This window comes from Juglans regia, chromosome 12 (assembly GCF_001411555.2).
Source record: "Juglans regia cultivar Chandler chromosome 12, Walnut 2.0, whole genome shotgun sequence".
In the NCBI taxonomy this organism is placed as follows: domain Eukaryota; kingdom Viridiplantae; phylum Streptophyta; class Magnoliopsida; order Fagales; family Juglandaceae; genus Juglans; species Juglans regia.
This window is the reverse complement of record NC_049912.1, coordinates 2,059-29,941: the sequence shown is the minus strand read 5'-3', so window position 1 is coordinate 29,941 and position 27,883 is coordinate 2,059. Positions and strand designations below refer to the sequence as shown.

At 38.1% G+C, this 27,883-nt stretch overlaps 1 protein-coding gene across 2 annotated transcripts; it reads left to right on the top strand.

Moving 5' to 3' along the window:
* Nucleotides 1-4,233: 4,233 nt before the first annotated feature.
* On the top strand, nucleotides 4,234-23,779 carry LOC109008301 (transmembrane protein 184B). 2 transcript variants are annotated; one of them, XM_018988343.2, is made up of 8 exons: nucleotides 4,234-4,400; nucleotides 4,516-4,666; nucleotides 4,768-4,954; nucleotides 5,900-5,973; nucleotides 21,377-21,526; nucleotides 21,941-22,226; nucleotides 22,481-22,714; nucleotides 23,038-23,779. In XM_018988343.2, exons 3-8 carry the CDS (start codon nucleotides 4,799-4,801, stop codon nucleotides 23,401-23,403), a joined length of 1,266 nt encoding a protein of 421 aa, XP_018843888.1. In that variant the 5' UTR covers nucleotides 4,234-4,400; nucleotides 4,516-4,666; nucleotides 4,768-4,798; the 3' UTR covers nucleotides 23,404-23,779. The 2 variants fall into 2 exon arrangements, with proteins under 2 accessions (XP_018843888.1, XP_018843889.1); XM_018988344.2 differs by having other exon boundaries at nucleotides 4,263-4,400; nucleotides 4,525-4,666.
* Nucleotides 23,780-27,883: the final 4,104 nt, after the last annotated feature.

Sequence of the window (27,883 nt, the reverse complement as noted above, 5' to 3'; positions counted from 1 at the left end):
GCCGGTTGTAGGTTTTCCTCGTCTCACGCTTCCACATCTCTATTGAAGAGAAGTGGTGGTAGGGGTGAGGCCTTTCCTTGATTATGATTCTCCAACACTCGGACATGCCTTTCCCCTATTCTGAGTTCTTGCATGTAGCATTCTCGTGCTAGTGCTTGCTCACCCCATACTTCCCCCACCCTAGCCTCTGTCGAAAACTTCATCTTCAAATGATAGGTGGAGGTGACAACTCTGAGGCTGTTGAAGGTTGGGTGCCCCAATATGGCATTGTAGGATAACGAGGCTTTGACCAGAAGGAAGTCAGTCATACTGGTAGTCATGCACGCCCTTTTTCCAGCCACGACTGGTAGGGTTATGGTGCCCAAGGGTTGAACTGCCTCTCCGGAAAAGCCCTTCAGTTGCGTAGGTGACGGTCGTAGTCTACTAGGTTAATACCCATCTTATTAAACTCATCCCAGAAAAGGATATTGGCCAAGCTCCTAGTGTCGATCAGGATCCTCCTAGTAATATAGTTGGCGACCAACAGTGTTACTACAAGTGTCTCATCGGGTACAAGACCCCCTCGCAATTTTCTTTCCTGAAAGAGATGTTTGCTGGGATCTTGAGCCTCAAGTGTTTGGGAGGTCTTTCTACTATGTACCCCTACTCATATCTCCTTTAGACTAGATGCAGTGGGTCCCCCTCCAGCAAACCCTCTTGCTATCGTACGGATCTCGCTCAAGGGTGCGTCATTATGATTCGGGTTTTGGAAAGGGGCATCCCTATCCCCCCTCCTATTGTTCGTCGCCTTTTGGGGTTTCTACTTTGAAGGACGTTTCGGTCCCTTTTTGTTCTTTGTCCTGACATTTTCTTCGGGGGTTTCATATGTTCCGTGACCAACCATTCCAATTCTCCGCTTTATTTTAACTCTTCGACTATCCTCTTCATCGTGTAGCAGTCTTCGGTCCAGTGGCTGTCTAACTGATAGTAAGTACAAAAACGTCACCCTCTCCCGATTTGGTTGTTTCCCCTGGACCTGCAAGTCTCCTTCCACCTGTACATTAAGATTGTTATGAACTAGCCTTGAACCTCTTTCCTGAAGTGGAACTCTTCCTTCCCACTTCTTGTCATACTGGCTTCGCCCAACTTTTTCCGAAGCTCTTCTCTCACTTGACCTCTGAGTGTCTTTACTTACTCCTTCATCTCAGCTTTTTGAGGCACGATTAAGGTCTAAAGCATGTCTTCAACATTGACAAAGTAGTCAACTCTGTCTATGAATTCTCTTAGTGTGGACAGAGTCCTTCTTGCTAATTCTGCCATGAACGGACTTCGAGGCCATATATCCCCTAGGAGGGACGCCAATGTGATTTTCTCGTCTTGATCATAAGTGGTTAATCGCTCCTTGTTGAGTCGGGTGAGGTATGCATTCAACCTTTCCTCCTCCTTCTGTTTAATAGTCAAAAGGTATGCTGCTAGTCGTCTTCGTCTCCTACTGGCCATGAATTGTGTCAAGAATAGCTTGACCAATTCTTCAAAATTGCCAATTGACTCCAGTTGTAATGCCTCGAATCAGCCTCTTGCCATACCCTTTAACGTTAAAGGGAAGGCCCGACGTGCTATCTCTATGGAGAACCCGTGGAGAGTCATGTGTTCTTTAAAATCTTTCAAGTGGTCAACGAGATCTTAGGATCCGTCATATAGTTCTATCTGAGGGACATTGAACCTTGGCGAAAGTGCCGTAGCCATCACCTTTGCTCTGTAGGGTAGATCCGCGCGATTGAGTAGGATGATCCCTCCATCCTCTTGACCATTTCCTTATATTTGTCGACAAGATTGCATAGTTCGTCGTGCAGCTTTTTATTCTCTACCAACTCGACATTCATTCCACTAACACTTTGTGCTTCCCTATCTGGTTTGTTCACTATTGGCGCAACATCCTCACCAGTGCATGGTCTTTTCGCCTCAGGTTCTCGTTTTCTTATTGGAGGGCTTCCATCTCCATAGTCATCTTTTTCTATCGCTCTTTCACCTCCAAAAATCTTGCTTCCATGTCTGCTGAAGTGACTTCTTGATCACAGGTTGATTGGGAACATGTTGTAGTAGGCATGTGAAAATCATGTTGATACGTCCCAAGAAGAACAATCCCATAGATAGATAGTGCCACTGTTGAAGACGTGTTTCACACCCTGTCGACTGACACAATCAACCTATGATAAGAAATGCGGTGGCCCGGCGTGCTTGGTACACCTCTGATGCCTAAGTTAGAAATATGAGCGTATTGTACTATAAAGAGAAGTTTAGAAAAAGGTTACCTTGAATTACTAGCACTAGCTCTTTATATGAGCAGGGATTTTAATCGATATAGATCGGCTAGCATTTTGGTCTTTTTCCTTGATTTCGGGGTTTTGATTGTCAAGTCCCGAGATTTGAATTCAGAAGGGAGGAGTTACCATACTTGGGCAAATATCTTGCTATTTTCCTTAGCTGGAGAAGTCTCCAACTACTGGTGACGATTACTATATTAATCGTACTTAGAGGTGCATAGCATGCCCTTTATCTTTTGACTTGCTGGGCTTCTCTTACGAGTCTTAACTGATACTATTAGGGTCGTCTAGTAGGGATAGAAAAGCCTCTCTGAGGGATTTGGTGGCTGGAGTGAAAATGATGAGACAAAGAGAAGAGTTTGAAATGGTGAGAGAAATAATCACGCATCAGACAAATTTCTGGTTTGAAGTGGAATTTGGTGGACAGGGAGATGAGAGCGAGAAGCTCGGTTGGGAAAGAGAGAGAGATTTTCGAGGGAAAGACCCAAGGCAGTTTGGACGTGACGATTTAATTAAGTGAAATATTGATTTGGTCTTTGTAGATTAAAGACCAAATATTACCGAATGAAGGTTTCTCCTCTAACTCAAAGCCATGTAATTTTCCATTTGGCTAATCTAATGTAGTCGTTTTTATGTATAATCTAATGTGAAGGTTATGTTTTAAGATTTGAATACAAATCCCGTGCGGCAAAGCTTATTTAGAAATCAATTAAGGCTGACGTGCAAGCCATTTATTGGGTGGTGTAAAAAGTCATACTTCTCACTGTATCCTGTTCGAAACGTAACAAAATTAGAAAAGAAAAAGAGCAATGCTACATCTCCCGAGAGATATAGCCCGAAAGTCCACCGAACAAGTAAAAAATATTTTTTTATTTTTTATTTATTTTATTTGATGTATTTTATAAACATTTATAAAAAAAATAAAAAATTCATAACATCATTAAAAAATACTTTCTTAATCACTAAGTAAAAAAAGAAAGAAAAGATTTTAGGATACATCTTCAGGACTCATCTTCGACATTTTCCAAGTATTCTCGTACTTTTGAAAATACTTCACATGCCAAACAACTTAAAATATTCTCAATGGGACCCACAAACCCACTTCAATTTCTACTCATAACTATTCATAAACATTCTATAATACTTATCACTATTATATATAAATAAAAAATAAAATCACTATAATATTTATCACTATTAAATATAAAAAAAAATCATTATAATATATAAATAAAAAAATCACTATAATATATAAATAAAAAATAAAATCACTATAATTTTTATCTCTATTATATATAAATAAAAAATAAAATCACTAAAATATATAAATAAAAAATAAAATCACTATTATATATAAATAAAAAATAAAATACTATAATATTTATTACTATTATATATAAATTAAAAATAAAATCACTATAATATATAAATAAAAAATAACATTACTATAATATTTATCACTATTATATATATATAAATAAAATCATTATAATATTTATCACTATTATATATAAATTAAAAATAAAATCATTATAATATTTATCATTATTATATATAAAAGTAAAATAAAATCATTACAATATTTATTAATATTAAAAAATTACTATAATAAAATCATTATAATATTTATTACTAAAATTAAAATCACTATAATATTTATAGGACCCACATATTTTTTAACTACCTATTCAAAAGTTAACAACTCAACATATTTCACACATCTAAATAACTCAAAATATTTTTAATGGAATCTACAAATTCACTCCAATCTTTACTCATAAATATTCATAAATATTCTCAACATTTTTTAACACTTTTTACTATCCAAACGTATCTTAACATTTCTGAAAGAAAAATTCTATCTCAAGTTAGTGGATAAAATATAATTAATAAAATATTTATGTGATATAATTTAATTTAAAAAATTAATTTTAAAAGTACCGACACCGTGATCGCCGCCATTATGGGCTGCCACTGAAGCCCTTATGTGCTTCTTTCCGTTCTCATAGTGCATTTTCGCACGCCGTTGAGATCCGCCATCTTCGTTTTCTGGTCTCTTTCTCCCTCGTTCCTATTTGAATTCCGATCTCCAATCCGGTAAAGTTCGTTCTATTACAATTAAAGTAATTATGCGCCAATCATTTTATTATATGTTTATTATCCGAATAATCAAACTTACTCGAAGACTCTTAACTATTTTTTTCTTTGTCAGCGGCGGCAGGCAATATATCCGGAGGTAAGGGATTGGTACTTTTACAATTTCGGCGAAACCACTCCCTCACTTTGAGTCAGTTATTCAAATACGATTATTCTGACACCAACGAAGAGCATAGCATCTCGTCGCCCATAGACACCAAGATGAGGTTTGTATCAGGAAATTTCTTTTCTAGCCGTGTCAGTATATATAATTTGGGAAAGCCACTCCTTGACCTTTTCTGGGTATTGTTGTTGCTAATGGGCTCAGGAACTGACTTTTGTTGGAAGATACGTCCACAATGGGGGAAGTGGTTCCAATCTATTTCAGCATTGTTGCTTTTATTTGCACGGTTGGAGCCATTGCTCTCGCTATTATGCATATCTACAGGCACCTTTTGAACTATACCGAACCCACTTATCAGCGATTCATCGTCCGCATCATCTTCATGGTTCTGGTGAGTGCTTTGACACCCTCGGATTTTTAATTAGCATAATGAATTTATTGTTAGATCCGCTCATTCTTCATAGCAAGTCAAATTGAGTATTGAGAAAGAAATTCGTACCTCCACTAAGAGATAAATCTTCCATTTTGAGTTTGATGTCTCCGTTTGATGCACTGCTTTAGAATAAAAAGTGTTTTGTGTGAGGAGGAATCTAGTACTCCTTCCCAAAATCTGATAATGGTAGTAATAGAGTTTTAATGGGCCAACTGAATAAATTTTCTACCACCAAAAAAGGAAATAACTATATATATAAATATATGCTTCGGTGGGTTTATTATTTGCTAGAGCAGCGTTTTCTGGTCCTAAAAGACCTGGCTTGAATTCTTGTTCATTCACCAGATAATTTGGTCACGTGGCCATCCACCTTATCATTATGCCTTATGTTATGCTTTGATGATTATGACCTCTATCTATTTTATTAGTTGACTTGAATTGTAGAAAAGTTGTTGTCGAAAGAGGCAAGCAAATTTGTACGGTGCATCCTTAGTATAATTTTATCCTGCGGCCTTAGAGTGTCTGCTTGTGTTGGACTGCATTCTCTGTTAAGGTCTGTCACTAATTAGCAGAGGAGAGACACTTAAGGTTAAGATACCTGAATTTCAAGAGTCACGATGAAAAAAGGATTCATTTGCTTTGGTTCAGCATGTCTGCTCATTCCAGGCCATGTTGGTTATTTAGAAGGGAATAATGATTTGTCTTCTCATTTATCACTATATATTGTATCTCATTTATGTTATATTATGCTTTTGGCCTTATTCGTTTTTTTTTTCCTATTATATTTTCCCATCCATTGACCTTAATATTTTCAGATAGCAATGCTTCGCGATTGCTGATTTGTATTGCGTTATTTTCTTTGCCACATTTCACTCATGGTTTTATCTTTTTGGCCCTTGACAGGTTTATGCGCTAACGTCTTTCCTGTCCCTGGTTTTGCCCAAGGGCTCAATCTATTTTAGTTCCATCCGGGAAGTGTAAGTTTTTGTCTGTGAGTATAATTTTTGTCTTCAGTTTTACTGAATAAAAAATATCTATATTTTTTATCGTTCACATCAATTTCTGTTCTCCAATATGTATATGCTTTTCTCTTCCCTTGTTTAAGTCTAGAAAACCAAGCCAGTTTATTACAAATGTCAACCATTTTCATCCAGATTAGCACAGATACGCAGGAGATATATTGGTGATTGTGGGACCAAGAATGGAAAGTAACATTGGGGTAGTAGGAAGAATAGTGGTTTGATAAAAAGCAGTGTCTAAACTATTTAAGTTGCAAACATTGAAATCTTTACTTATAATCCAATTTTCTGTTGAATTCACATTTATGTTAGTCTTCTTGGTCTCCAAGATACATTTTTTGAGGACTGGTGAAGGCATTTTTGAATGATCAAAAGCATTTTGTTCAGCATTCACCAATGCATAGTTTGTTCTTTTGACAAAAGTTTGCTTCAAATCTTCTCTTAAAGAATGGTGTCGAAATAGTGGCAGAGTTTATGGTGACGATAGGGTTATGGTGAAGGTGGTTGTGATGTTATTGGTGGAGATAGTGTTGGTTTTGTGCTACAACAGAGTCCCGCTGCCACTGGTGGCAATACAACCATGTGATGGTTCACACATACACACACTCACAAAACATACTCCAGAAGTAATTGTGAGGGATGATACATGACACCACTTTTGGTTCTATTTTAGTAGCAATGTGAGTCCTCCAATTGCCTCCTCTATGCCCTTTAAGATTTGGAAGATTCTTATCAAACTTGAGATGAGAACTGATGTGGCTTGCAAATCATATCTGACGCTGCAAATGCAGCGGAATAGACAAAACACAGATCTGCTTCATGAAAATGAAACAACTCATCCATAAATCCTAAGATCTCACTCTAAGATGAAGTGTGATAGGAAAAACTCAAAAAGTTTTTTTTATAATCAAATCTAAACAATAATAATCGACACACCCTTAAAATGACTCTAGACTTACCTTTTTATGGGCTTACAATTCAAGTCTAAAAAGTAAAATAAAACTCCAAAATTAGTCGTAATCATACTCTTAAACCACTATTCCAGTAAATAAATTTTAATCTAATTAAGAAAAATAATTAACAAAGCAACTTGTAAAAAAAAAACGTGATCCTTTTCGGAACTAGATAGTGGCTGGTGGGATGGCTTGCTTTGGATTCATCCCCAGAACTAGAGATTTTCGGTCAGATCCTTGCATAAGGCTATGTCATGCCAATCCCCTAACGCTTTTCCTTGGAAGTGTAGGAGCAAGGTGCTCTTAAGGTTGCTTCTTTTGGTTGGCTGGCTTTTTTTTGGAAAATCCTGGTAGTGGATAATTTGAGAAAGTGTGGCTTTATCATTATAGATTGGTGCTTTATGTGTAAAAGGAATGGAGTATCCGTGGATCACCTAATTTTCTATTGTGAAGTGGCATAGGTTCTATGGGGATGAGATCTTTAATAGGATTTCTATTTCTGGAGTGTGGTGGATCTTTTGGCTTGTTGGAGAGGTATCTATGGTAATCATCAAATCGCTGCTGTTTGGAAGATGGTTCCCCTATGTCTTATGTGGTGTATTTGGCTTGAGAGTAACGATAGTAGGTTTGAAGATAGAGAATGCTTGTTGGGAGAGATTAGAGATTTTTTCTTCTATACATTATTACTTTGGGCATTTGCTGTTGTACTTGATGGGGCTTGTTTTCATGATTTCATTGATTCTTTTTCTTGTTCCTAGCTTGTAATTAGGCGTTCTCCCTTATATACTCCCTGTGTATTTGGGTTATGCCTAATTACTTGGTTTAATAAATTTCTTTTTACCTATCCAAAAAAAAGTATGATCCAAAATAGACACAAATTAGGTGATATTCTAAAAGCTTAGACTCCGATAAAACAAAAGAAATAAAAGGCCACTTTTCTTGAACTCTTGTACATATGGGCAGACTCCTAATTGGGTTTGAAGTGAAACAACTCCTATTAAGTTGAAAATTAGTCCATCTTGCAACATCCTTATAAGAAGATTTTATATTCACTTCAAGGCTTTCACTTGTACCTAGACCCCATATAGAACTCAATTCTTATCTAAACTTGGTCAGCATCATTCTCTTTGGGTTGGAGAGAATACATCCTTGAATTCTGAATGTCTTTACATCTATTGTCACACCCGAACCTAGGGGTGAAACATTTTAACCTGAAATCCACAAAATATAAAAGTTAGATATAATACTCGGGTAGAGTTTTAGTTCTACAAGAAACAAGGGGTTGGGGTCGGGTCTGGTGTTTTCTAGGCTTTTTGGGTCATTTTGGGCAAGATGTTTTTTTGTATACATTCAGTGTACTTGGTTTCTCCTTTTGATATATACAATATTTTTACTTAAAAAAAAAAAAAATCCTCTAAAATTAAATACGTAAAAAATAATTCAAAAGAACGTAAACTCGACACTACTACATATTTATTAAAATCTCACAAATCCACTTACCCACCTGGCACTTATTTCACATTTATCTTCTAATCCTGTCATGTTTCATCTATTCCAACTGTCATAACCATCAAAGTCTGGAAAAAATAGTCGAGATAAACGGGTGAGTCCACCGACTCAGTAAGCACCGAACCTATACTAGTATGTAAACTTGAGCCAGTTACATAATGTAGAATAAAACAGTCTAAAACATAATAGTGGCATATCATAAGCATTTCATTACAATAATATTATAAACAAAAGATCTTAGGACAAGCGTATTGAAACAACATCAGAAACAGAAATAGAGGCCATGTTTACCCTTGTAGCAGGGTTGTACAAAAGAGCTTAGGACAAGCGTACTAAAACAACATCAGAAACAGAAATAGAGGCCATGTTTACCCTTGTAGCAGGGTTGTGTATATTTGCGGTTAATCAAATAGGTTAGAAATCACTTTGTCTCCAAAGTGAGTCCACTTAGAATAGAGGCCACATTATATACCCGTGGCAAGGCTAGAACAAAGGCCACAATTATAACTTGTGGCGGGGCCGAACATAATCTTATGCCTTATGATTTCCAGATATAATGCAATAACAGAACAATATACAATTTTATCTCATTTTCTTTCTGTACATTCTCTCAGTACATTTTCTTCTGCCAATGGATCTTTTTTTTTTCGTTGAGTTTGGGTGGTCAAGGCGAGATTGTAGCAAGTCTATAATAACAGGGGGGATTAGAATGGGGTTTACTAAACATTTACGTATAGAATCAAAGTCTTTTTCCTTCTCAAGGGAAGGAAGTTCTCTGCTCATCACCAAGAGCAGTTGGAAGGTGAGGAATAAGATGTTAATGGGGTCATCCACGGTGCGGTGGCTTGTCAAAGCATTGGAGGATTCTTTGAATGGTGCAATGAAAGACTTCTACACCATGGTACGGGATGGGAACAACAACTTCATAGCACATAGGTGCTTTAACATTCGCGGGCAATACATGGCGATAGTCGAATATGGCGCGGGTAGTAGACGCAGTTTCATCTGTGTACCAGAGGAAATGGAGGGGAAGGAGTGGAGGAGGATGAGGGAGGTGTTGTGGGATTTTGTTAATAAAGGGAGAGATCTTAATCGCAACAGGGTCTGAGTGCCCATGGTGGCGGCGTCTCAACCGCAACATTGCTCCTATAGGGAGGCTCTGGAGGCAACCACGAAGGTGGTGCAACCCAGCGAAAGGGGTGGAGGCAATAGTGCCAGAGTAACCTCGAAAGGAACCTGTGCAAGTTTGTGTAATGGTCAGGGGCATGGTAGAGGACATCATACCATAGAGCTAGGTACTGTGTAGGGGGAGGGTGGTGGTGACAAGCGTGCTGTCGTCTTGGCAGAGGGGAGTGTCCTTAGTACGCTATTAGATGTGAAGGAGCAACTGTTTTTCTTTAGGATCGAGTTGATTACCTTATACAAGAGGAAGAGAAACATAAAGCAGAGGGTGTGGGTTTGGAGGAAAGGGGCTTTGATTCAGGCTTGTGCCTTGAAGGGCTTGGGTCTCGTATGCAGAAGAAGGGAGGGCTTTCTACAGTGAGCCAGCTCAATGGGGGCCCAACTGGTGATTAGGGGAAGGAAGGCCTGTAACGGGTGTGGAAGGAAAAGGCCCATATCTGGGTCCTGAGTGTATCGGGCATACCTTCTCCCAGCACGATAGCGCCACCACTTGCTTCAATGGCCGCCGATGCTGCACAGACTTGCGACTCCTCTAGTGAGACTCCGGCAAGGGTTCTGATGTTGGTGGTGGCAGAGGGGGAAATGGAGGCTCGGGAGACTGAAAAGGAGGCTCGGTAGGCTGCTAAGCAGGTTGAAAATGAGGTGTCTCCTTGGGAAGAAATAGAAGAAGGGGAGCTAGAAGAGGATCCAGAAATGGGTCAACTCAACTCAACTCGAACAACGGATATTAGTCCTCTGGCTTAAGTGAACTGATATCTCTAGAGGGGTTGTGGCAGCTGGAATTGGCTTGGGGGGGGGGGGGGTTAAGGGAGGATCAGGAACATCAAAAGAGGGTTTGAAGGGTGTTGAGCTGTTGGGTTGTTCCTTAGAGATGGTGGTCAACGAGATAGAGGGAGACAAGGAAGAAATGGGTAGTCCCATCCCGTTATGTACTCTCTCTCCTAAACCAGCTTTTAGATTAACATCGGACTGGGTGCTAAAAAAAGTGGAGATTGTTCAAGAGTGTGTGGGGATATCATGTGCTGGGTTTGAAGACTAGTTTAAGACCCTTCTTATTGCGATAGAGGCAGGGAGATCTATAGCCCCGAAATCAGCAGTGCAACAGGGCAAGGAGTTGAAACGTTTAAAAAGTTCTATTAATTACGATAACAAGGAGGGAACTGTGGGGAGGGAGAGGTTGAAGGGGAGGGGGGCATGGTTCTCTTATGAAGCCTAAAATCCTTTCTTGGAATGTAAGGCAGATTAATGACGTGAATAAACATCTTCGCATTAGATCCCTTATCCGCAGCTGGAAAATTGACATTGTTTGCCTTGAAGAGACTAAGTTGAGTTGTATTGATAGAAATATAATTCGTAGTTTGTGGGGTTGCTCTTTTGTGGGTGGTGTTATTTAGCTTTGTTGGGGGTTTCGGGAGGTGTGTTGCTGATGTGGGATAAGAGAGCGGTAGAGTTGGTAGAGGATTGTATCAGGTATTTTTCAGTGGCTGTAACTTTTAAGAATTGAGGATGGGTGGAGGTGGGCTTTTGCGGGTGTGTATGGGTCCAATGTGGATAGAGATAGAAGTTTTTTGTGGGAGGAATTGATGGGTCTGTATTCCTTATGAGATTTACCTTGGGTTCTATGTGGAGATTTTAACATTGTTCGGTTTCCTAGTGAGAGGGTGGGGGCATCTACGTCGACAAGAGCTATGGAAGACTTCTCGGAGCTGATATTTGATTTGAATCTTGTGAATCTTCCATTGGTAGGAGGGCCTATACTTGGTCCAACAGTCGAGGGTGGTCAAAGTTGGATAGATTTCTAGTTTCTTCCTCTTGGGAGACACTTTCTGGATCTATGTCAGAAAAGGTTGCCATGTGTATGTTCTGATCATTTCCCAATATTGCTTGATTGTGGTGGCATTCATGGGGGTAGGCGTTCTTCTAAATTTGAGAATATTTGGCTGGAAGTTGAAGGATTTGTGGAGAAGGTAAGGGCTTGGTGGGCTGATTATTCCTTTGATGGTACCCCTAGATTTATAGTGGCAGGTAAACTTAAAGCCCTTAAGTCCGATCTAAAGAAGTGGAATGAAGAAGTATTTAGACATACGGAAGTGCAGAAAAATATTCTTTGGGATGAGTTGCATGCATTGGAGGAAGGGGAAGATCATGAGGAGTCTTTGTTAAGAAAGAATGTGGTTGTGACCGAAATTGAGTAAGTTTTGTTGATGGAAGAAATATCTTGAAGGCAAAAATCGAGGGCACTTTGGTTGAAAGAGTTGGATAAATGTACTAAGTTATTTCACAAGGTAGCTAATTCACATAGGCGCAATAATGCTATTGAAGTCTTCCATTCCGGCTCAAATGTGCGACATTCTCCCGAAGAGAACCAAGATCACAGTGTAGTATTATGGAGACAGAAATCAAGGGCACTATGGCTTAAGGAGGGGGATAGGTGTACAAAATTCTTCCATAGGGTGGCCAACTCTCACAGGAGGAACAACGCTATTGATACATTGATGGTAGATGGGGCAATTTCTTCAGACCATACGATAATCAAAAACCATATTGAGCAGTTTTATCTACATCTGTTATCTGAAGAGCATAATTGGTGACCAAAAGTGGACAGTTTAACTTTTTCAGCAATAGATCAACATAGTGCAGGATGGCTAGAGAGGCCGTTTGTAGAAGAGGAAGTGTGCAAAGTAATTAGAGGTATGGCTAGTGATAAGACTCTAGGTCCAGACGGATTTACTATTGGATTCTTTCAAACTTGTTGGGAGGTGATTAAGGAAGACCTTATGCAAGTCTTTCATGATTTTCATACTAATGCTAGATTTGAAAAGAGCCTTAATTCTACCTTTCTAGCACTCATTCCCAAAAAGATGGGATCTACGGATATCAGCGGGGGTGTATAAGATTCTCTCCAAAGTGCTTGCGAATAGATTGAGCTCGGTGATGGAAAGACTAATTTCGAAGTCGCAAAATGCATTTGTAAAAGGTAGACAAATCCTTGATTCTGTCCTCATTGCAAATGAAGTTTTGGGTGGACAATTAAAATCTAGAGAACTCGGGCTGCTTTGTAAACTAGACATGGAGAAAGCTTATGACCATGTCAATTGGCAGTTCTTACTCTATCTTCTTGCTAGATGTGGCTTTGGGCAAAAATGGAAAAAATGGGTAGAATTTTGCATCTGTTCAGTGAGATTCTCTATCTTGGTGAATGGATCACCGGTGGGTTTTTTCAACTCCTCTCGTGGCGTGAGACAGGGAGATCCTCTTTCTCTTCTACTTTTTTTATTCATCATGGAAGCCCTAAGTAAAATAATTGAGGGCTTGGTAGACGGGGGGTTTCTTTATAGTTTTCCGGTGGGGAATGAAAATCTTAACATCTCTCATTTGTTATTTGCCGATAACACTCTTATTTTTTGTGGTGCACATCTTGGACACATTCAAGTCTTGAGGGCGCTACTCCTTTGCTTTGAAGTTGCATCAGGCTTGAGAATTAGTGTGTGTTTGAATGTTGAAGTGAGTTGAGTTGAGCTGAGTTAAAATGATAAAATATTGTTAAAATATTATTTTTTAATATTATTATTATTTTGGGATTTGAAAAAGTTGAATTGTTTATTATATTTTGTATTGGAATTTGAAAAAGTTGTAATGATGAGTTGAGATGAGTTTGGCAACCAAACTCACCCTTAATCTTTCGAATTCTGAATTAGTGCCAGTGGGGGTGGTCTATGAAGTGGAGTCTTTAGCTACACTCTTGGGATGCTTGGTATCTTCACTGCCTCTAAAGTGTCTTGGTTTACCGTTGGGTGCCTCCTTTAAATCTGGAAGGATTTAAAATGGCGTGGTAAAAAAGGTGGGGTGCAAATTGGCTTATTGGAAATGGTTATATTTGTCGAAAGGTGGCAGGTTGACTTTGATCAAAAGCACTCTTTTGAACTTACCCACTTATTTTATGTCTTTGTTCCCACTTCCTACAAAGGTAGCTAACCGCATTGAGAAGTTACAAAGAGATTTCCTTTGGGGGATGAGTTCAAGTTTCATCTGGTTAATTGGTTAACGGTTTGTGCCCCTATTTCTAGGGGAGGATTGGAGATTCGCCACTTGACGAAATTCAATCAAGCTCTATTGGGTAAATGGTTGTGGATGCACCAACTCAAAAGGGATGCTCTATGGAAGTTGGTTATAGACTCAAAATTTGGAGAGGCTTGGGGAGGTTGGTGCTCGAATGAGGTACGAGGCACATATGGAGTGGGGTTATGGAAATATATATGAGGACATTGGGAGACCTTTCGAGGACATGAACATATTGTGGTGGGTGATGGTTCTTTTGTAAGATTTTGGTATGATCATTGGTGTGGTGGCCATAGCCTTCAAGATACCTTTCCTGCTATTTTCGAGCTTGCAAGAGAAAATGATGTAGCGATTGCTAATCTTTTGGTCCTTTCAAATGGCCCCCCTCAATGGAATATTGATTTCATTAGGGCAACCCAAGGTTGGGAGGTGGAGATTATTTTAGAGTTCGTTGCTACATTATATTCAGTAAGTATGCCAGGGGGCACCGGGGATAAGATGATCTGGAGTCATTCTAAGAAAGGAAACTTCTCTGTTAGATCCTTTTACCAAGTTTTAACGAATCTTGGATTGACCATGTTCCGGAAGAGTATATGGCAGACGAAAGCTCCTTCAAAATCAGCTTTTTTTGTTTGGACAGCAGCATTGGACAAGATCCTGACCACAGATAACTTGAGGAAGCACCGGGTAATTGTGCTGGATTGATGTTGTATGTGTAAGAAGCAGGAGGAATCAGTAGATTATCTGCTTCTACATTGTGAGGTGGCCAGGGTTGTGGGATGATTTTTTCACGAGAGTCGGTTTGTCATGGGTCATGCCTCTTAGATTGGTGGACTTCCTCACAAGTTGGCGAGGCATTTAGGGTAATTCACAGGTGGCGGCCATTTGGCGTATGGTTCATATTTGTATGTGTTAGTGTATCTGGAGGGAAAGAAATGCAAAAAACTTTGAAGATTGCTCTTATGGGTGGGAACCATTGTTTGTAACGGTCTAAATGTTCATGACCTTCTTCTTTTAATTGTAAACTCTAACTAGGTGTTTCTCATGTATACTACCTGTGTACCTGGGCTTTGCCTTTTTCTATTAATAATATTTCTATGATTACCTATATAAAAAAAAAAGTAGAATGGCGCCCCAAACTTGACGATTTAAGTTTTGACTAGTTGGATTCGGGTGTAGCAAGTTGGTTGGAGAGGCCGTTTGATGAAGAGGAGGTGCATCTAGTGGTGAGAGGTATATGCTAAAGCCCCGGGCCCGGATGGTTTTTCTATGACTTTCTTTCAAGAGTGTTGGGATATAGTGAAAGAGGAAGTGATGCAGATTTTTCATGATTTTCATTCTAGTCATAAGTTTGAGAAGTTACTAAACACTACTTTCATTGCTCTTATCCCGAAGATAACTGGTGCCTATGAATTGAAAGACTTCTAGCCTATTAGTTTGATAGGTGGGATCTATAAAATCATATCAAAAGTGTTAGCTAACCATATGAGTTTGGTTATGGACAAACTCATTTCCAAATCTCAAAATGCTTTCATTTGGGGCCGGCAAATTTTGGAATCAGTTTTGATAGCAAATGAGTGTTTGGATAGCTGGCTAGCAAATGAGAGAGAGGGGGGGACAATTTGATGAGAGGGAGAGAGAGAGAGAGAACAATTGGAGTGAGAGAAACTGAGTGAGAGGGACCGAATAGAGACGGAGAGAGAAAGTGGGAGGTGGATTGAGGAACTTACCAGCATTGACAAGAAGAAGTGAAGTGTTGGAAGTAAGAATTTTTTTTTTTTTGGGGGCGGGGGGGAGGGCTTCAGAGTCCAGACTAAACAGTGCGTTGCATCTTTTTTTTTTTTCCAATAAAAATGGGTGGGCTGGGTTTGGGTTTTTGAGGGGAGACTTGGGCTTGGGCTTGGGCTTGTGATACCTCATACTAAGTGATAATGGTAGGTGGTGTATGATATTCCACATTGCTTGGGAAGGAGAAGTTCTTACTTTTTATAATAGTTCCAATGAGGCTCTAATTGTATCATTGACTATTCCTTTTGGAGTATGGACCTAGATGTGGCTTGAATTTTCGTTGTAGTGTTACAAATGGTATCAGAGCCTATTCCAATCAGAAATGTGAGACTTGATTTGTGCCATGTATGATGGATTGGATAGACATGGACGTTGGGAATTTAAGGAGGGAAATTGTGATACCCTATACTGATTGATAAGTGATAAGGTTGGTAGTGTATGAGATCCTGCATTACTTGAGAATGAGAAGTTCTTGTTCTTTATAATGTTAACTGTTCATATTTTGTTCATTCTATTGGTATGCTCCCAGGCACTTGCAATTGTGATCCGTTTACCAAAACCGAGGGGTCTTTCTGTGGAAACCTTCACGAACAATCGTCCTTTTTTTTATGGTTTTCCGCTTCCATACCTCTGGATATCTGGTGCCAAATCGTCACCCGTTTCCTTATTTCTTCGATAATAGAGTTGGCTATCTTTGTGCATCGATTTTACAAGTTCGTGAAGAGGGATAGGAACATTTGACAATTGAATCCAATTTTTCCCATTATTTTTGTATCCGTAATAGTGCGAAAAGAAGGAAGGCCTGACTCCAAGTTGTTCAAGAATAGTGTTCTCGACCCTTTGACTTAGGATTAGTCAGTTCTATTTCTCGATGGGGGGCAAGGGATATAACTCAGCGGTAGAGTGTCACATCAAAACTCATTGCCCATGGATAAAGAAAAACCGTTTCAACATAAAAAGCAACAAAAACTAGAGCAAACATATAATACCGAATTTGAAATTGTAGCCAAGCATCGCCCATTGGTTCTATTCCTGATTCATAACTAGAAAGTTTCTCCGGCCCTTTGCTAATCGGGGCTAAAACTCCCTTGGAAGAACAATACCTAAACCTGCGGATGCTCCAGAATCTTTTCGATTGCTCGTTCGAGAACTACAATCTTTGGCTTTGGAACTTAATCATTTCCTTGTATCTGAGAAGAACTTCTAGATTAATAGGAAGGAAGCTTAATCGAAATGGATGGAGTATTAGAATGGAAAAATCCATTAGATAATGAACTATTGGTTCTAAGCCATCTCTGGCGATAAATCAACAATTCGAAGTGCTTTTCTTGCGTATTCTTGCTAAACCAGAGTTTATATAAAGATGTAGGAAGATCTGTTTGGGAAGTAAGAAGCCCCTTTGGCATCTCTTCATCTGCAAAGAATTCTCAATGTGAAAACACAGAGACAAAGGGCTGATTTTTGAATAGGAAAGAAAGTGGATTTGCATGGTCCCAAATGAATTGGCTTATTAGAAAAAAGCCTTGTTCTTTGGAAGATCTATCTCTTGTTTGGTACTGCACGGTTCTACTCTGCAAGAACTTCGAATCATTCTCTTGAAGCTCATCCTCTTCATCATAAATGATCCGCTTGCCCCGAAATGACCTAGCCCAATAGGGAAATCCCAATTCATTGGGCCTTTTTATTTGATTGTATCGAAAGGCCCAAGGCGCCATATTCTAGGAGCCCAAACTATGTGATTGAATAAATTCTCCTCTATCTGTTGCCGTTCGAGGACTCCTTCTCGTTTAGGGATTCAAGGAGACGACTTTTCATTATTATTTCATTATTTAGAATAATATAATTCTAATAAAAATAGAATAAAAAGAATATAATAAATAACCAAATGTTGAATTTTATAACTATAATTACTATACAATTATTCATTATAATGATAGCTTATTATCATTCAATTTTAAAATGAAAAAGTGACGGAATTGATCCTAGTTACTCTTCGGGGCGGAGTGGAAGAAGAGAGGAGATTCTCGAACGAGGAAAAGGATCCAACGACTTCGAAAGAATTGAACGAGGAGCCGTATGAGGTGAAAATCTCATGTACGGTTTTGTAGAGTGGCAGTAAGGGTGACTTATTTGTCAACTTTTCCACTATCATCCCCAAAAAACCAAACTCTGCCTTACGTAAAGTTGCCAGAAAAAGATTCTCTTTGAAAAGTAGTTTTGTCCTATCTGCTAGAGCTTGAAGAACTCCTAAAGGACCGGCGTATTCAGGTCCAATACGTTGTTGTAGCCCTGCGGATATTTCTCTTTCTAACCATACAATTACTAATACGCCTATTGTGATTCCCAATACAAGAGTCAAAATAGGGACAAGCGTCGATATAATTCCATAGACCCCTTTTAAAGATTCCACTCTGTAAAAAGAATTAATATCTTGTATTTCTGTTGTATCAATTATCATTTCAACGATCAACTTCTCCCATAATGATATCTATGCTCTAGTATTGTCATAATATCAGCCAATTTCATTCTATTAACTAACTGAGGAAGAATTTGCAAATTGATAATACCCGGCTGGTGAATTTTCCATCTCCAAGGAAAACCACTCTGATGATCTGATCCCCTATCAGAAAAATTTCCAATTCACCCTTTGGGGCTTCGACTCTTACATAAAGTTCTTGTTTCGGCAATTCAAAAATAGGAGAAGGTTTTTTACTAATGAATCGATATTCAAAATCATGCCATTCTGGATACCTTTCTCTATCATAGTATCAAAGTTCTAAATTCTCATTGGGCCCCCCCGGAATTCCTTCTAGAGCCTATTAAATAATTTTTATGGATTCTATCATTTCACCAATTCGGACTAAATAACGAGCTAATGAATCCCCTTCTTTTTGCCATTGGACTTCCCAATCCAATTCGTCGTAACACTCATAATGATCAACTTTACGAAGATCCCATTGTATTCCAGAAGCTTGCAACATTGGTCCTGATAAACTCCAATTTATTACTTCGTCTCTATCGATAATGCCTACACCTTCAACGTGTTCTAAAAAAATAGGATTTCGTGTAATAAGTTTTTGATATTCAGTAACTCCTGTTAAAAGATAATCGCAGAAATCCAAACATTTATCTATCCACCCATGAGGTAGATCAGCCGCTACCCCTCCGATACGAAAATAATTATGCATCATTCTCATACCAGTGGCAGCTTCGAATAGATCATATATAAATTCTCTTTCTCTGAAAATATAGAAGAAAAGAGTTTGTGCACCAATATCCGCCATAAAGGGGGAGATTATGATACCCTATACTGATTGATAAGTGATAAGGGTTGGTGGTGTATGGGATCCCGCATTACTTGAGAATGAGAAATTCTTGTTCTTTATAATGTTAACTGTTCGTATTTTGTTCATTCTATTGGTATGCTCCCAGGCACTTGCAATTGTGATCCGTTTGCCAAAACCGAGGGGTCTTTCTATGGAAACCTTCACGAACAATCGTCCTTTTTTTTATGGTTTTCCGCTTCCATACCTCTGGATATCTGGTGCCAAATTGTCACCCGTTTCCTTATTTCTTCGATAATAGAGTTGGCTATCTTTGTGGCATCGATTTTACAAGTTCGTGAAGAGGGCTGGATGAGTGGGATGAGGGAAAGCGGCTCGATTGACAAAAAAGAAGAGTAACCCCACTAGAACCTGGCAAAGTAACTATCAATGAATTCCCTAATTGACTAGTCTCTTTGGAGTATAGGCCCAAATGTGGCTTGGGCCTTCCTTGGGCATTACATCTATAATTCGGATGCCCCATCAATTCTGTTTTCCCCTTCTTCTGCGTCTATATCATCATAATAAGGTTGAAACTATTTTGACCAACTTGAAATAAAGTGGCGCTCATCCATTTATCCCCAAAAACCATATTTTCTTCCCACATCCCATTTCCGAAAGTAATGTTTTGCATTGGAAAATTTGGAAAAAAAATCCTCAACTCCATGAAAATCAATATAAACCAGTTTTCTCAAAATCCAACGGAAATATCTCACACTTCAAACTTTCACCACCATTTTTTTAATATTTATTTATTTATTTTTAATATTTTATTTTTTAAATTTTCTATATTTTTGTTGCAATAATTACCTCCTCCACTAGGTCATCTTTGCTTGGATAGGTATTATAAGTTGGCATGGGGCTCCAATCTATGGAAGGATGCTCATCCGCAAGGCCGTCTTCTTTGGGGTAGTCTTCATAGGTCGAGGTAGAATCCCATGAATGCTCCTCCACAAGGTCATCTTTCTCAAAGTAGTCATCATAGGTCGCAGTAGAATCCCAAGTTTCCTCATCTTCTTCACTATAATCAATGTCACAATCCTCCTGGTCTTTTGCCCTGTAAAGCAGATTCTGATATGTCGAAGCCATTGTGCCACCGCGAGAGTGTCGATCTTATCAGTTTTAGCTTTCGTCTGCTATGCGAAGATCTCTTGCATGCATTACAACAATCAAGCCTCTAGTCGTTCATTCCGTTGTGTGACATCTTGTTCATACACTTCATCCACCTGAGGGATTCGTCCGCCGTGCCAACACATCATGTCCAAGAACGAACCGATCTTTGATGTCAATTGATGCAGCATGTAGGCCAAACCCAACACTGCAAAAGTATCAAAATATAAAAAACACAGATCTGCTTCATGAAAACGAAGCCATTCTTTGTAAATCTTAAAGATCACACTCTAAGGTAACAGGTGATAGGGAAAGGCTCTCTGAAAGAGTATTTTCATAATAAAATCTGAATAATAATAATCAACCCCCTAAATATGACCATTGACTGCCTTTATATAGGCTTACAAATAGTCTTTAAAATAAAATAAAACTCTAAAATTAATCCTAATCAAACTCTAGATAAAAACTAAACTATTCAAAAACCAAACTCTATTTTGTCCAGAGATGGCCTAGTTATCTCAACTACTGATTACTACTCAAACTGAATTAAAACTGACTCCACAATTTTCACTTGACCGAGACTCGAGGGAACATTCTGGTTGATTCTTTCTCAACCGAAGTTTAAGCAAATGCTGAGCAAACTCTCGTGTTGGCCCTTTTCTGTACGGGTTTTTTCATTTTTCAAGCCATCTTGTCCTCTAAGCCCTTTTATGTCCTTGGTAGGCATGCTTCCTCATCAAGAACTCTCAGTTTGGACATCTTAATTCGCTTGCCACCTACATAATGTTGTTCAGAAGACTTCTAAGGGTGAGTTTGGATAACAAACTCATCTCAACTCATCTCAATTCATCATTACAACTTTTTCAAATTTCAATACAAAATATAATAAATAATTCAACTTTTTCAAATCCCAAAATAATAATAATATTAAAAAATAATATTCTAACAATATTTTATTATCTTAACTCAACTCAACTCAACTCACTTCAACATCCAAACACACCCTAAATGCCTTCAAAAGGCTCATGTTAGGCCCAACACGTTCTTATTTGTGGGAAGCTAATATACTGTGTAAATTTTTTCCAGCTCTGCTTAGGAGATTATAGTTAATTAAATCTTGTTTTAACTATACAAGTGCCGCTCAGCGACAAGAGTGGGGTCTGGATTAAAGATTATTTTCCCCTTGATATCTGCATGTCTATTGCAAAAAAGTAGGTATCTGTCTATTTTGGTTTCCTGGTATATTGTTTGCTTTGTTAACAGGAGGGAACAAAAGTTTATTTTTACAATAGAAAAAGTAACCTGTTTATCTATCCCTGGGTTTATAATTGCTGCTACCTTCTAAAAAAACTTAGGCAACTACAGGAAGCTTAAAAGTAATCAGTATATGGAGGTTTGAAAATAATTTCTTATTGTTATGATTTTTTGCTGTTTCAGCTATGAAGCCTGGATTATCTATAATTTTCTCTCATTGTGCCTTGCATGGGTTGGCGGCCCCGGAGCCGTTGTGCTTAGTTTAAGTGGTCGGGTGCTGAAGCCATCATTGTGTCTAATGACATGCTGCTTCCCTCCAATACCGCTGGATGGGTAAGTTTCTATACAAAAGTTTCCTCTTTCAATTATTCTTATAGGTACATGTGGAATAAGCATTTTATCTTCTTATTCCCCCATAAAACAAACTCGCAATTTTTTTTAACTTCCCGTTGCTTTTATGTGATACCCCATATTGACTGAATATAAGTGGTGAATAGGATCTCACGTTGTTTGGAAGGGAGAAGTTCTTGTTCTTTATAATGATTCTAAGAGTTTCCAATTGTATCATTAACTAGTCCTTTTGGAGTATGGGCCTAGATGTGGCTCGGACCTTTATTTGGTCATTACATTTTCTCCAATCTTTGAATCCTGGGGAATTTTTCTTATTGTCAAAAAAGCCCTGGAATCTCAATATTGCATCATTGCGATTTGTTTGAGTAGTTCTCATCTCTGAAACTGTTGATGCAGGCGCTTTATACGTAGGTGCAAGCAGGGGTGTTTGCAGTTTGTGATTTTGAAGCCCATTTTAGTTGCTGTTACTCTCATACTTTATGCAAAAGGAAAATATAAAGATGGAAATTTCAGTCCAAATCAGTCGTACCTGTATCTCACTATCATCTATACGATCTCCTACACAATGGCTCTTTATGCTCTGGCATTGTTTTATATGGCATGCAAAGATCTACTTCAGCCATTTAATCCAGTCCCAAAGTTTATATTAATCAAATCTGTTGTTTTCCTGACCTATTGGCAGGTACAACTTTCAGACCTCCTTTGTTATCTTATGCTTGTGTCAAAAAGAAATTTTGTGGAAAAACCAATTTTGTGACCCACCAAGGTCCCCCCCGTTTCTCTCTCTCTCTCTCTCTCTCATACACACGCAGGCACAATGCATGCGGACAGTTAACAGAGTGGAAGTTACATGACACTTTTCTTTAGAAATCTTCTGTAATTCAAGTGCGTAGGCTTATCCACTATCCTTCTGAATTTCTTATTTGTATTTCTTAGGGTGTTTTGGTTTTCCTTTCTGCAAAGTCTGGATTCATTAAGGATGCTGAGGAAGCTGCTCAGTTTCAAAACTTCATTGTATGTGTTGAGATGCTTATTGCTGCTGTAGGCCATCTCTATGCATTTCCATACAAAGAGTATGCTGGTGCAAATATTGGTGGCTCTCGTGGTTTGACGGGAAGCCTTGCACATGCCTTAAAACTAAATGACGTTTACCATGATACAGTACACCAGGTGAGCTGCATACTATCATTTCTGCCAATAGTGGAGGGCTTGGTACTGTACCTTTTATGCTCAGGCATTAGCCTCAAGGCTTTTAATTTAAAATCTCTCTCTCTCTCTCTCTCTCTCTCTCTCTCTCTCATACTTCAAATACATTCAACATGCTTTTCCCTAAGGTTTGCCTAAACGTGTGGCTCATTTACGCATTTGAAATCTGTTGTTTTTCATGGCCTCTTTTGGACAAGCATGCGTTTTTCATTTTTCCATAATTTTTCTTTTTGGGGGTTTTGCTCTACCATGCTGATGGTCACATATACCGTTTTTTGTTTTTGCAGTTTGCACCAACTTACCATGAGTATGTTCTGTACAACCACAATGAGGGTGATGAGGGAAGGAGGACATATCGGTCGCGTACCTTTGTACCTACTGGACCTGAGATGGAGTCTGTAAGAAGAAACAAACATATCGTTGGAAACAAGTTGCATGACATACAGCTCTCCAGTCTCTCATCGTCTAGTGCAAGTACTCCTGAAAATCCCTTCTTCGCAACTGATTCTTCACCATCTGATGCAATGAAATCTTCCTTGCTGGTGGATACCTCAAGTTCTTTTTCTGTGCCCTATGAAATGTCACTTATTGACTTGGACATGTCCAATTACCCTCCAAAGGTTCCTCTGGCAAATGCAACTGTGACTAGGTAGTAAAACAAGATGAAACTTCGACACACAGGCAAGAGGAGCGTCATCTTTTAAGGAAAGAAGGGGTGAAGAGAAATGTCAAAAGTTGTTTATGATTCAGGAAAGCAAGATTAGCCTAAATGTGTTCTAATATTGGTGTCATGTACTTAAAAGAGTATCGAAATTTGCATTTCTTCCTCTGTCTGTCTATCTCTCACACACAGTTGGTCTCTCGACTTTTTCCCTCCACTTTTGGAGATGTCAAATGGTATTCAGTATTGTCATACTTTAAAAGGGGAGCGGCCATTAGAAAACTACCATGAGAATCTGTTGTCTGTTTGCACATGGATTGACCCATAAAGCTGTAAAAATCTAGAAAATGGTGTCGTCTTCTTCGTAACATTGTTTACTAGTGGAAATTGCAGGTAATGGTACGCATCCTTGGCTCTAGGGTGTCTTCTCACCCATGAAATATTTGGGTCTTCATCTGGGGCCGTTATTCAAGGCAAAAGCGGTATTATGAAGAAGATGGAATGCCTCTTATTATCATGGTGAAAGCAACTCTAGTTATCCTAAGGTGGACGAGTTGTCTAAACTCTCAAACCCATCAACTTGCTCTTTCTCCTTGCTTCTTTAATCCTTGTTGCTGTAACTCAATGGTGATAAGACATTCCACCAAGTCAGGTAGGATAAGATTTGCACACCAACTGCTGCCGATGGATTCAACATTAGAAGTTTACCCTAAATGGTTATGCTGAATGCCAATGAGGGAGGCTTTGTGGTGATTGATTGTAAAAACTAAGTATGGTAGCATGTGGAGAGGAAGATATTCCAAACAGGTCAGTAGGCCTTGGGGTTGGTCTTGGAAAAACATCAGGAGTGGGTGGGGGTTGTATGGAAATGCATAGAGATGGTCTTTTTGGTAACAAAATTCTTTTTTCTTTTTTAAACAAATGCTAAAACGACGTTGTTTTGAGGGTTAAATTAACCCTAAATCCCCCTCCCCCCTATTCAGAAGCCTCCCTTTCTAGTTCCTCTCTCTCTCATTGTTCTTTGCTGTGGTTCCTCCTCTCTGAATCCGTGAGTCGTTGAGTTTAATTTTTAGTAGTTTAGGTTTTTTTGTTGTTTCGGATTCAAACATTGAGGAGATATTGTGTTGTGGATTTGATTTGTATTTTGTTTATTGTTTGAGATTTTTTTTGTATTTTGTTGTGCTTTTTATTTTTTTTCCATTCAGGCGGTGGACCGGGTTTTGAGGGGGGGGGGGGGGGGGCTCACCCTTGGGATATGGTGACGGATTTCGAGGGCAAACCTCCCCACATGTAGGGTGTGGGAAGGGGGCAACCCAACCTAGTAGGGTGCAGGTAGCATCCCTAATTAATTTTGTGGTGCTAAAATTATATATAGGTATGATTTGTGTGGGGACCAATCGTTGACAACAATATACTTGGAGTTGTTTAGTTTATTATCACAAGGAGCAAGGTTTGAAACAACGGTTTGATTTAACCGATTCAAATTGAATAAGTTAGAAACTAAACTGAATTATTGAACTCATTGAATTATTCACTAAACTACTTTAATTGATTGATTTAGGTTGGTTTAGATCGATTTTAGCCAATTTTAGATTGATTCCAATCGATTCAAAGCTATATTTCTTTTTAAGTTATCTAACAACTGATTTTTTTTTTTAAATTTATTGTACAAAAATATTATAGAACTAAACATATATTAACTTTTTCATCATTATATTCAATAAGAATTGCGAAAAACAATTGAAACATAAAACATGTAGTCTTTTATTTTCTTTAGTTGAACAAACAAATTAGGAGATGAATGAGTGTTTGTATTAAATTTGTGGTTGTGTATAAGATACTACATTTAACATGTGCTTATAACTTAATATTCTTTATCTTCTTCATATATAAGGCAAAAATAAGTCGACAATTGAGACTAAATACATAAATTACATATTTATTAAAACTATTTAGATTTATATAATATTTTTGTTAAAACTGATCAATGAATTTATATTTTATACATGATATTAAATGATTATAATATGCGAAATTAAATATGATCATATATTATGATGAATAGCATGCTTACATATATCATGACATGAGTACTACATAAACAATGGCTTCAAAATAATTGGTTGTAATAATAATCTAATTAGTTAATGAGTGCTAATCCTAATTTTATGATCAAGCTACTTATTTCGTAACATTGATTTCAAAATCGTGACTCGTCACATATACGCAGTATCATACATCACTAATTTTCTAGAAAAGTGTATCATAATATTCTATTTAATTAAATACATACTATATTACATAAATTAATTTAATTTTCTTATGATTAACATAATTATTCAATTTTACATAAAATCTAATCAATACTAATATCATTTAAATAATATTAACATAATTAGACTTTATTTGTGAGATTTAAAACCAAGTCCGTAATAAAGTTAGCCATGGTAGGGTAAGCCCAAATATTCCAACCCGAACGTAAACAAGTTTAAAATAACCCTGCCTTGACTTATTAACTTAAGGGCGGTAACAGAATTCCTTTAAAACTCTACCTATTTAGGCTTACGGGAATATTAGAGATGTGGCATTTTTGCAATAACGTTGAATGGCATTTTAGTAATAACCTTGATGGCCTTTGTGGCATAGGGAATACATTCCTATATGAAACACTTCTATCTGTAATGAACTCAAAACAATTAATCACACTCGCAATTGTATTATCTAGTGTTGCTGTATCTATTTTACCAGAGAGTCAAACAACACATTCACAATTCAAGATTCCATAAGATATTGATAAAAATAACACATGTAGTGTCAGGAAACAACCTATAGAAAGATTAGACAAAATGTTGCGAGATATAAATGATTCAGAATTACTATTTGGTGGTAAGGTTGTTGTGTTTGTGGCAATTTCCGTCAAGTTTTGTCTGTGGTTTTAAAGGCACAGGAAAAGAACAAATTGAGACTAGTTTAGCTTCCTCCTATTTATGTTCTACCATAAGTAAGATTAACGTTTGGGTAGTGAGAAGTGTTGAGAATGTTTGTGAATATTAGTGAAAAAGTAATGAAAAAGTAATAATAAAATATTGAATAGTAGTAAAAAGTAGGTGAAAAGTGAGAGTACTTGAAGTACTCTCACTTGCCAAACATAGCCACATTAACTGAGAACATGCGAGTAAGATTGGATCCAAATTTCTCATATTATTTGCTCTAACTCGACAATGGAACAACACCAACTACTGTCGAAGAAAAGATAAAAATTCTCAATAAAATGCTTATTTCTCACAAAAATGATACTTAATCTCTAAATTCTTTCATGGATGCTGTCTTCCAAGATATTCACAGTTAGATTTTGTTAGACTATACTTACCTCAACTTGTATTCTTTCACGGACAACTATATGTGGCATTGTCAAGGGCTAAAACTATTATTTCAATAAAGCATCTTATAAGGCCAATATCAAACGATGAATGCGAAAAAAACTTACACGAAAAATATTATCTATAGAGAATTGTTAACATTGGCATATTTATCATAACTTTACGTAGGTAATGCAATTACAATATATCACTTTAAATTATGTACAATTCACCTTTTCCTTTGTGTAATTTTATTGTTCTCTTATTCCAGAATTTATTATAACTATTCCAGGAAAAATAAACTATGTGTAAATATATTTTGTTTCCTCATGCAGAGACAGCCTCCAAGAACAAGGAATTTGAAGATCAAAATGATTGTCACGGACAAATCACCAACAAAGTATCAAAATCTAACATCGATTGACCCTAGGTATTACACTTGCTATGTTTGTTACTGAAATTTTTTTTTTTTATGTGCATGTTCTATTCTTTTTATACAATCAGTTCTTCTACATACAATAGGCACAAGAAACCGTGAAGAAACCGACTTGCCACATCAGCTTGATACACACCAACTATATCGTACTGGTCCACATATAATCTGTGGGCCTTTCTCTTCCCTCGTTTATTGAGATGTTGTCCCCTTGTCCCCACCATTCCCATCACAAGAACCTCAATCTCATCATGCCCCACCCCAATATTTCATCTCCACCGCTCACATCTCCTTCATCCCTCGGTCGTCGTGGAATCTCGTGGCTTTGAATAGGGAAGTCTCGTTTCCTTTCCCATGTTCCCTAAATGCTTCCCACCTAAGAAAATGAAGAGCAATGCCAACACCAACCTCATACTAATTCACAAACAAAACGGCACCATTGCCTCCTCCTTCTCAAGCTCCCACCGCCTTTGGCTCCTCTTCGTCACCATGTTCTTCACCTTAGCCTTCACTCTCACCCTCATCAACTCCACCGTCCAATATTCCTCCTCCAAGCCCACAAGCATAACCTCTGCATTATTTACCTCTCCGCTTCCGCCCTCTTCCACTACACTGCCAGCGCCTCCAACTCTTCCTCTCCCCACATGTCCTCCGCCGAGCTCACCTCCATAGCCACCGCT

Coding starts and splice junctions, on each gene's coding strand:
- LOC109008301 (XM_018988343.2), top strand. CDS start 4,799: ATGGGGGAAGTGGTTCCAATCTATTTCAGCATTGTTGCTTTTATTTGC. Junction 5,974..21,376: donor TTTAGTTCCATCCGGGAAGT/GTAAGTTTTTGT, acceptor TTGCTGTTTCAG/CTATGAAGCCTGGATTATCT. Junction 21,527..21,940: donor CCTCCAATACCGCTGGATGG/GTAAGTTTCTAT, acceptor CTGTTGATGCAG/GCGCTTTATACGTAGGTGCA.